General features: G+C 51.1%; 1 protein-coding gene across 1 annotated transcript; it reads left to right on the top strand.

The window, feature by feature from the left end:
• Window positions 1-116: 116 nt before the first annotated feature.
• XKR8 (XK related 8) lies at window positions 117-8,505 on the top strand. Its single transcript, XM_004455706.5, has 3 exons — window positions 117-540; window positions 2,783-2,979; window positions 5,250-8,505. The coding sequence occupies exons 1-3, from the start codon at window positions 248-250 to the stop codon at window positions 5,945-5,947; spliced, it is 1,188 nt and encodes a 395-aa protein (XP_004455763.1). The 5' UTR covers window positions 117-247; the 3' UTR covers window positions 5,948-8,505.
• The last annotated feature ends 1,309 nt before the right edge of the window (window positions 8,506-9,814 follow it).

The raw sequence follows: 9,814 nt of genomic DNA, 5'->3' as shown, positions 1-9,814 counted from the left end.
GCGCTCAGGGGGGCTGCGGGGCGGGGTGGGGGAGTGTCCCAGGGCAGCCTCCAGGACCGCCAGCGCCCCGCGCCGGGGTCGGCGGGCCTCGCCCCTCCCCGGACGGGGCGGGACGGGGCGGGGAAGTTCCGCCCAGCAGGCCCAGCCTTGGGCGGCCCCGCCTTCTTCCTGCCCGGGCGGCCCGGGGTCCCCAGAGCAGGACCTAACGGCACAGGACGAGGAGGAGGTGAGGGAGAGCCGGCGGGCCATGCCCTGTCGGCTCCGCGCCGCCCTGCTTCGGGACCTAGTCTTGGGCGTACTGGGCGCCGCCGCCTTTTTGCTCGACCTGGGCGCTGACCTGTGGGCCGCGGTCCAGTACGTGCTCAGCGGCCGCTACCTGTGGTTCGCCCTGGTGCTGGCGCTGCTGGGCCTCGCCTCGGCCGCGCTGCAGGTCTTCAGCTGGGTCTGGCTGCGCGCCGACCCCGCCGACCTGCACCGGGCGCAGCCCTCCCGCCGCTGTCTGGCGCTGCTGCATCTCCTACACCTGGGCTTCCCCTACAGGTGAGCGCCCCGCCCTCGGGAAGGGGGAGGGACCAGAGTCCAGCGGGCACCTCCTACAGCTGGGCTGTGAGCGCAGGTGCGAGCCCTGACACCAGGGAGGGGGTTGGGAGAGAGGACCGGGACCTCTGCTTACAGGTGTGCCCCACCCCTTCCCCCTAAGGGAAGAGAACGCCTGCTGAAAGCCCTCGGAATTCATCCGGCGCTACCCATTCTTGCACAGGTGAAAAAACTGAGGCCCAGAAGAGAAAGTGGCCTTGGGTTTTGGAGTCAGACCTCTGGGTCAGTTCTGGCTTTGCCACCTTGATCTTATTCCTGCATCCGCCTATCCTCATCAAAAAGGAAGTAGTGATCTAGAGATAGGTCTGGCAGGAGGCCTGAGTGAGAGAAAGAATGACAAAGCACCTGGCTCAGTGCTTGGCACCTGGTCAAGTCTATTGAAAATGGCAGAGACTTGCAGTCTGTTTCAAAGCTGTGAGTGGGGCCTTGGGCAAGTCATTCTACCTGTCCATGTGTCAAGTTTACTCATTGTTCCGGTCGGGATGGTAAGGGTGCCTACCTCTGTGTTGTGAGGATTAAATGAAGCGAGGCCTGCAATTGGCCTGGAACAGAGTAAGTATTCAATAAATGTCAGCAGTGTCCTGACAACTTGGGTCACCCTGGGAGTTTCAGCAGCGCGGGGTCCCCAGAGCAGTGCTTGTCTCCTCACAGCAGCCCACATCTCACCCTTGTCTCCCACTGAGAAAGAATACGTCTCCCTGAACATTTGGTTCGAGACTGAGCGAGAGGGCAGCCAAGGGGTCTTTATCCCTGGAGCCAGTGAGGGCTGGGTCTTGGAGAATGCCTGTGGTTCGTGCCCCTTTTCAGAGCTGGCAGGGTCCTGTAGAGGTGAGGAGTTGGAGCTAGGCGATGGAGCCACGACACTATGTGGTTTAGGTTGGGATGGGGTGGCAGGAGCCAGGATTCCTCCGAGTCCATTTTGACAGACTCTGCAGATCTAGCCTTGACAAAGCTGTGAGTCTCCAGGAGTGGGCGGGAGGAGCTGTGGATGTTGCCATTTTGCCCAGGGGACCGAACTGGCATCAATAAAACCCCAGTTGGGTGGGAGGGGGCACAGTTATTAGAATCCTGGGCAGACCTTGACTGGCCCCGAATCCTTAGTTACATCATGCATCTTCTCTTTCTGCTGACCGTGAGTCAGACAGACTGTGCTGAGCTTTTAGTTTTGAAAGCGAGGTCTCTGTTCCTACTTGTGACTGGGCATTGGAGGATCAGAGACAGAGGCTCCTGCTGGAGGGAGACCCTTAACGCAGCCCTGCCTGGCTGCTCCCTTGGTGCTTTGTCAAGTCTCCAGGGGGAGGTATCAGCAAATGTCTGATGAATGAATTCACAACGAGGGATTGGGCTCACTTCCCAGTAGCCACAAATCCTGATCCGTTCTGGGTGGAGGAGTCCTTGACGCATCTTCTACTCCCTGCTCACGCCAATGGGTTGCCCAGACCTGTCTGTCCAGCCTCTGCACTCTCTGAACACTGCCCTGATTTCCATGCCCAGCACTCTGGGGCCAGGCCCTCACCCTTGTGCCCTGCTTTGTTAAGCAACTCCTTCAATGGGATCCCTGCTTCAGGTCTAACTCCTCCAGCCATTCCTCCTCTCTGCAGCCAAAGTGCTCTTTCTAAGGCACAGTCTGACCTGTGCTCAGTAGTGCCTGTGCTCAGAAGCTCTCAAGGGCTTCCACTGCTGCCATTACATGCTAAAATTTGCGAAGAGCCTTCGGTGACTTTGTCGAATGTCCTTCCAATGCTGACAGTCTTGGGTCTAAGTCTAAATCTTGATTCTACTGCTTTTTTTTTTTTTTTAGGTTTGGGGCCAGGGATTGAACCCAGGGCCTTGTATGTGGGAAGCCAGTGCTCAACCCTGAAGCTACATGGGCTCCCCTTATTAGCTTTTTAAAAAGTATTATTATTTTACCTTATTAGCTTTTTGATCTGTTTCCCTATCTATAAAATGGGGCTGTTGTGAGGAGTAAATAAAGTTTGTAATGAGTTTGGGGCAGTAGTCGTTGTGCTGATCTCCATTTTCCAGATGAGGACAGCTGTTCAGTGAGGGGAAGTCACTTGCCCAAGGCCTCACAGCATGTAAATGACAGGACTGGGATTGAGCCTGTGCCCACTGGCTGGGTAGGGGAAGGAGGAAGCTACAGGACACTAATCTGGCTCTCTGGGCATCCCTGTGTGCTGCATAGGTGCGTGCAGGCGCTACAGCAGGGGCTGTTGGTGTTGCGGCAGGAAGTGCCCTCAGAGTATGACTTGGCCTACGCCGACTTCCTCTCGCTGGACATTAGCATGCTGCGGCTCTTTGAGACCTTCTTGGAGACGACGCCGCAGCTCACGCTGGTGCTGGCCATCGTGTTGCAGAGCGGCCGGGCCGAGTACTACCAGTGTGAGTGACGGGACCACGGCCAGCCCCCTTTCACGGCTTGGGAACGCTTCCTTCCAGTGTTGGAAATGTTTCACTCTTAAAAAGTCTGCTTGGAAAATAAGAGAACATAGGAACCCAGCTAGATCTGGGTTCATATTCAATGGCACTCCCTAACTGTATGATTTTGGACAGATCTCTCAACCTGAGTATCAGTTTGTCTCATCTATAAAATGGACATAATAAATGCTCCTCCCTCACAGTGTTGATGGAAGGATTACATTTGATCATGTAAAGCACAGTGCTTGGTGCATAATCGGTAATTTTTACTATTTTGAAGAGAACAGCGATAGAGCATCAGGTTCCTGACACTAGGCAATGTGGTAGTACTAAACATTTGAGCCCCTTTATACACTCAAGTTTTTTATTGAGTTCCTGTTCTGTGCCAGTTGCTGTGCTAGGGACACATCATTGATCAAGATGCACGCTGCCCCTGCCCTGCCAGGATGATGGACAATAAGTAAAACAAGTAGTTACAGTAAAGTATGTCGAGTGATCTGAAAGGGGGGAGGCAGGCAGGCGCAGAGACTGGCAGGGCCCGTAAACCGTGGGGGAGAAGTTTGTACAGTGATGAGCTTTGGGAAGGTTTTTGGCTGTAAAAGAGAAGTGACTTGCCTGAGGTCACAGACCCAACTAGGACTCTACCTCATGTCTGATTCAAGGTCCAGGGCTTCCCCTTTGCCTTTTACTACCACCACCCACCTCGAGGCCACCCACCATGTCCCAAGGAGCCTCGTGCCTACTCTGTCATCACTCACTGTGACCCAGGGAGACTGCTCTCTCGTGCCTCAGTTTCCATGGCTGTACAAGATAGATGTTGGGGTCTATCTCAAAGAGACTGTAACAATAATTGTAAAAACTGTAATAGCAGGTGACACAATTGAAGGAGGCAGCTGGGCAAAGTGCTTTGCAAGTCATCTGTTCACAGCAGTTCTGTTAGGTTGGTGATGTTTATCTCCATTTTACGCAGAAGGAAAGAGGTACAGAAAGGTGAAGTGCCTTGCCCTGGGTCACACAGCACTCCTGGGCACATATTTTTGTTATCGTCCATTTGAGGAACCAGGGCAGTGGTCTGCTCTGTGTGTGTTTGTATGTTGGGGAGAAAGAGACAGATTTTGCCAACTTTTTATTTAACAAACCTTCATTCAGCAGCTACATGTGCCAGGTGTTGGAGGCAGCCCTGGGGATCCCAGGTGAGCAGCATGTTTCCTATCCTCAAGGAGACAGAGATGGGTAATTACTATGTGGTAAGGTTCACCTGGAAGTGGGTGGGGTGTTACAGGGGCACCTGGCACAGCCTGAGTGGGTGCAGTGGGGTGAGGATGGGTGGCTAGGGGATATTCAAGCTGGGGCGTGAATGCAGGTGAACAGGAGCAGGCTGGGGGAAGTGGGACATGTGCTGGTTGAACTCATAGCATGGTCAGAAAATGGCATGCTGGGCAAACTGGAAGACCACTGGCCCTACTGAGACCTTGAGTATGGAATAGTTAGAAAGGGCAGTGGCCATAGATCTGGTTCTGGGCTGAGAGTGGGTTCCTGGCACGTAACAGGTTCCTAGTAAACATCTGTTAAATGACCTTGGGGGAATGGTGGGAAGAAAGCTTTGTAGAGACATTCCAGAGCCTTTTCCATCTTCCCTGGAGGCCTTGGTGCCTCTAGTCCAGGGTAGGGAACCAAGATAGGCTCCCCACAGTCTACTTCTGGATATTGGACAGTCGAGACCAGGGACCAGTCTGAGTGGGCTGTGGAGGGAGGAAGTGAGGGGACATCCCTCCTGGCCCTACGGTCAGCTTCAGCCAGAGGCCCAGTTACCTCCCATGGGATTTCCTGCTTCCCTTTCTGAGACTGAGAAAGGGGAAACTAGAACTGCTGATTCTCAGACCCATGAAAGACTTAGACTTCCAGGAAAGGAAGGTTACAGGGCTCTAGAAGATACTCAGGGTATAGCAAGGCCCAGGGAAGCCAAAAGCTGAGTGACTTGTTACAACTCTCATCCTTGAATAATGTCACTATCATAGTAAAAAGGCAGATACCACATTTGAATGCCTGCTTTTTTTTTTTTTTAAACCAGTTGTATGAATTTATTTTTCATGTTCTCCAGCTGCAGTTTTCCCTTCAACACAACTGGGGGGCGGGGCACTGGTTTCTGACACCTCTGCCCCCACTGTACCTGCGAGCTCTGAGGAGTGCCAGGCTGCTCACAGGGTTCACCTGTTTTCTCTTACTCTTCATAGGGGTTGGCATCTGCACGTCCTTCCTGGCCATCTCGTGGGCGCTGCTTGACTATCACCGAGCCTTGCGTACCTGCCTCCCCTCCAAACTCCTCCTGGGGCTGGACTCCTCCATCATCTACTTCCTGTGGAACCTGTTGCTGCTGTGGCCCCGAGTGCTGGCCGTGGCCCTGTTCTCTGCCCTCTTCCCCCGCTACGTGGTCCTGCACTTCCTGGGCCTGTGGCTGGTGCTGCTGCTCTGGATCTGGCTTCAGGGCACGGACTTTATGCCTGGCCCCTGTTCCGAGTGGCTGTACCGGGCAACAGTGGCCACCATCCTCTATTTCTCCTGGTTCAACGTGGCTGAGGGCCACACCCGAGACCGGGCCGTCATCCACCTGTTGTTCCTCCTGAGTGACAGTGGACTCCTGGTGGCCACCTGGGTGACTCACAGTGCCTGGCTTCCTGGTGGGATCCCATTACAGGTGTTGCTGCCTGTGGGAGGCGTCTGCTTCCTTTTGGGTCTGCTTTTACGGCTTGTCTACTATCACTGGCTGCACCCTAACTGCCGCTGGAAGCCTGACCAAGTGGATGGGGCCCAGGGCCTCCTCTCCCTTAAGCAGTGTCAGAATAGACGCATGACCCGGTTGGCTCAGAACTTTTTTCCCAAGGCTCAGGATGAGGTTTCATCAAAGAAGGGAGAGGTGAATGAGGTCATTTGAGCCAGGGTCAGAACAGATGGTGTGAATTAATTGGTATAAGGCAGAAGATAAGCTAATTATGCTGCTATGGGCCTTGATTTACTCAACAAGACCTTAATGCCTGACCTGTGCTGGGCACTGAAGACCAGAGTTGAGTAAGACATAAGCCTGCCTTCAAGGAGTTCACAGTGTAAGATGAGAAGGCCTGGGCCCTGGAGGGTCAAGACACTTTGTACAAGACACTTTGGGAGAAAAGGAAGTCCTCTTCCCCCTACCTGTCCCCGCCCCCCCCCCCCCCCCCAATCAATATGGCTGGTGACCCTCAATCTTCCCATCCATGGTATTTTTACTTCTGGCCATGAGGTGTGACATGTCCCACCCCTTGGTTCTCCTGACCTGAGCTAAAAGGCTTCTCGATTTCCAGGGTGTTCTGAGAATTCATTCTCCTCTGTCTCTACTCCATTTATTCAGTTCACTCAACAAATGTTAACTGAGTCTTTTACGTGCCAGTCTTGGAATCTGGAACAATGTCAGCTGCCAGCTTAGCTTTATCCCCTACCCTCTCCCCACAACTGGATAGGCTCTCAAATGCTGTATGACTGATCCAGGGATACCCAGTTCTGGCTGGCCCCTGTAAGCCCCTCCAGGGTCTTAATGCAGCTGAACCAACCTCTGTTCCTGCTTTCAGGGAGCCACCTTCCAACCAAGTGCCTATGAACCTGTGGCCTGGGCCATGGCTCAGGCCTGAGAACTGTTTTATTCTTCAGCCAGGGTACCCCCTGCCTCAGAGTCCACAACCTCTCAGAGTGAGAGGAAGAGAATGTATGTGCATGTGTGTCTCTGCAAGTGAGAGACATGTTTTTAACAGTATTATTAGGCTATTATTAAAACCTCACAAAATCCTCTAATCTCATCTGTGTCATTAAGCAAAATCTACAGAGTTCAAAGCCTCCTGGAAAGAGATCAGGGACACAAAATCCACCTCTCAAAATTGGCAAAGGCCTCTGGGGCCAGAGGGGGTGGGCTGGCTTAGATAAAGCTTCCAAACCTTGTTTTCCAAGTTTCAGGAGCTACTGATTGAGCATGGGGTCATTCGTTCAACTGGACATCAGAACTCAGATCTTAACTGCCAGCTCTACTGCTGGGCCTGGCAGGAATACCCACAAACACCTCTAGTATCAGGAAATGTACATGAGAGCCCAGATGAAGAACGGTCTTTTTGTTGGGTGCTTAGTGTGGAGTTCTAATGATGAAGCAACTTACGGAAGGTAGATGTGGGTAGTGGTGCTGGGAAAGTGGAACCTTGTGCTGCTCTGGGACGTCTGTGGTTTGTTCTTTAAAATTTGGGGCTTTTTGGTTCAGGCTTCCTTGGAACTTGGGGAAGGCATCTTATGATAACCCTTGTGGAGGTTGCAATCTTTTGGCATCTACACATATGGAAGAGGTTTTCCAGGTCCATGGGACTGTCACTTTTACAGGTTTAGAGATGAGAGCCCTCCCTGAGAAACCGCTGTATCCCAAGAAGATGAGAGGAGGGATCCACACAGAAGGATGAATCAGCAGTAACTGTGGGAAGGAATGTTGCAGGCCCTCTGTTTCTCTGAGAGCATAACTCAGTGGATGAAAGAGAGTATGTGGTAGCCATGTTGGCCTGGAGCCAAGGCTGGCATGGAGAGGAGTAGGGGCAGGAAGAGCCTCTGGAAAGGTAATGCTGGTACTTACTAACACACAGAATGGTAGAGGCAGAAAGGATCTTGGGGATCATCCAGTCAAGTTATTTCCAGACTTTCAAATGTCATGGACCAATAAAATGGCCAACATGGTTGCCAACCTAATTTTTTTTTGAGGTACCAGGTGCCAGTGATTGAACCCGGGACCTTATATGTGGGAAGCCAGCACTGAACCACTGAGCCATTATTGGCTTCCCTGAGTTAGTTTTTTCATTTGTTTTGCTTGTTGTTTGTTTTTGTTTTCTTCAGGAGGCATGGGGAACGGAATCTAGAACCTCCTATATGGAAGGTGGGTGCTCAACTGCTTGAGCCATATCCTCTCTGCCAACTTAATTAAAAAATGGCAGTAAAAACCACCATCTATTATCTCCATCATGTCATTAAAGAGAGGACATAATCTCAGAATAAAGGACCATTAGAAATTTCCCTTAAAGGTGCCCATCAAGAATTTTTTAAATGTCAAGAGACTTGTTTATGAAGAATAAAAAAGCCTTAAAAACACTAATTTCTTGCCACCAAAATGTTTTAGGAAAGACAAAGATGTTTAATTACTCTTTAGACTTGAAAAGCAGACAGTTAAGACCAAGTAAGGATATAGAAATTAACAGGTCTGCTTCAACAAGTGTGGTTCAAAATGCACACTTTGTGAAAAGATACAACTACAGTATCCCTGCTTTTAGGGGTAAATTTACTTGATAGTCTGCCATGTTTATTGCCTTTGTGTTAAAGCTCAGTATAATATGGTATTGATTCTTCTCTTTAATTAAATTTTAGCACATTTGACAACAAATGAAATCTCTTATCATGCTAGCCCTAAACTTTTCAAAGCAATAAATTTTTTTTTTTTAATGTTTTTAAATTTATTTCTCCCCACCCCCCTCATTGTCTGCTTTCTGTGTCCATCCGCTGTGTGTTCTTCTGTGTCTGCTTGTCTTCTCTTTAGGCAGCACTGGGAACCGATCCTGGGACCTTCTGGAGTAGGAGAGAGCTGCTTAATATCTTGCACCACCTCAGCTCCCTGGTCTGCTGCGTCTCTTATTGTCTCCTGTGTTTTTTTGTTTTTTTTTTTAAGATTTATTTTTTTAAAATTAATTTCTCTCCCCTCCTTCCCCTTAGTTGTCTGCTGTGTCCATTCGCTGTGTGTTCTTCTGTGACCGCTTCTATCCTTAACAGCGGTACCGGGAATCTGTTTCTTTTCGTTGCGTCATCTTTTTTTTTTTCCTTTTATTTCTCTCCCCTTCCCCCCTCCCCCGCCCTGGTTGTCTGTACTCTATTTGCTGACGTCTTCTTTGTCCACTTCTGTTGTCAGTGGCATGGAAATCTCTCTTTTTGTTGCGTCATCTTGTGTGTCAGCTCTCTGTGTGGGTGGCACCATTCCTGGGCAGGCTGCACTTTCTTTCGTGCTGGGTGGCTCTCCTTACAAGGTGCACTCCTTGCATGTGGGGCTCCCCTACATGGGGGATACCCCTGCGTGGCAGGGCACTCCTTGTGTGCAACAGCACTGCACATGGGCCAGCTGCACACGGGTCAAGGAGGCCCGGGTTTGAACTGCGGACTTCCCATGTGGTAGACGGACGCCCTAACCACGGGGCCAAGTCTGCTTCCCTGTGTCATCTTTGTTGTGTCAGCTCTCTGTGTGTGCAGCGCCATTCTTGGGCAGGCTGCAGTTTCTTTCGCACTGGTCAGCTCTTCTTACGGGGTGCACTCCTTGCGCGTGGGGCTCCCCTACACAGAGGACACCCCTGCATGGCACAGCACTCCTTGCGCACATCAGCACTGCGCTTGGGCCAGCTCCACATGGGTCAAGGAGGCCTGGGGTTTGAACTGCATACCTCCCATGTGGTAGGTGGATACCCTATCCATTGGGCCAAGTCTGCTTCCCGTTTCTTTTTTGTTGTGTCATCTTGCCGTGCCAGCTCACCGTACAGGTCAACACTCGGTGCAGGCCAGCTTAGCCTTACCAGGAGGCCCCGGGAATCAAACCCCGGACCTTCTGTATGATAGACCCCAATCGCTTAAGCCACATCCGCTTCCCAAAAGCAATATATTTTAGAAACAATTAAGAAATAAACTCTCCTTTGCTATTCCTTTTATTTTCCCATGTACACTTGTCTATACCAAATGATTTATTTTTTGTTTTTACTTTTTTGGTGAAACT

This window comes from Dasypus novemcinctus, chromosome 9 (assembly GCF_030445035.2).
Source record: "Dasypus novemcinctus isolate mDasNov1 chromosome 9, mDasNov1.1.hap2, whole genome shotgun sequence".
NCBI classification, from domain to species: Eukaryota; Metazoa; Chordata; class Mammalia; order Cingulata; family Dasypodidae; genus Dasypus; species Dasypus novemcinctus.
This window is presented reverse-complemented; position numbering and strand designations above follow the sequence as displayed.

Excerpts from the sequence above, each read along its gene's own strand:
- XKR8 (XM_004455706.5), top strand. The coding sequence starts at position 248 with ATGCCCTGTCGGCTCCGCGCCGCCCTGCTTCGGGACCTAGTCTTGGGC. Across the intron at positions 541-2,782 it reads CACCTGGGCTTCCCCTACAG|GTGCGTGCAGGCGCTACAGC; the intron begins GTGAGCGCCCCG and ends TGTGCTGCATAG. Across the intron at positions 2,980-5,249 it reads CCGGGCCGAGTACTACCAGT|GGGTTGGCATCTGCACGTCC; the intron begins GTGAGTGACGGG and ends TACTCTTCATAG.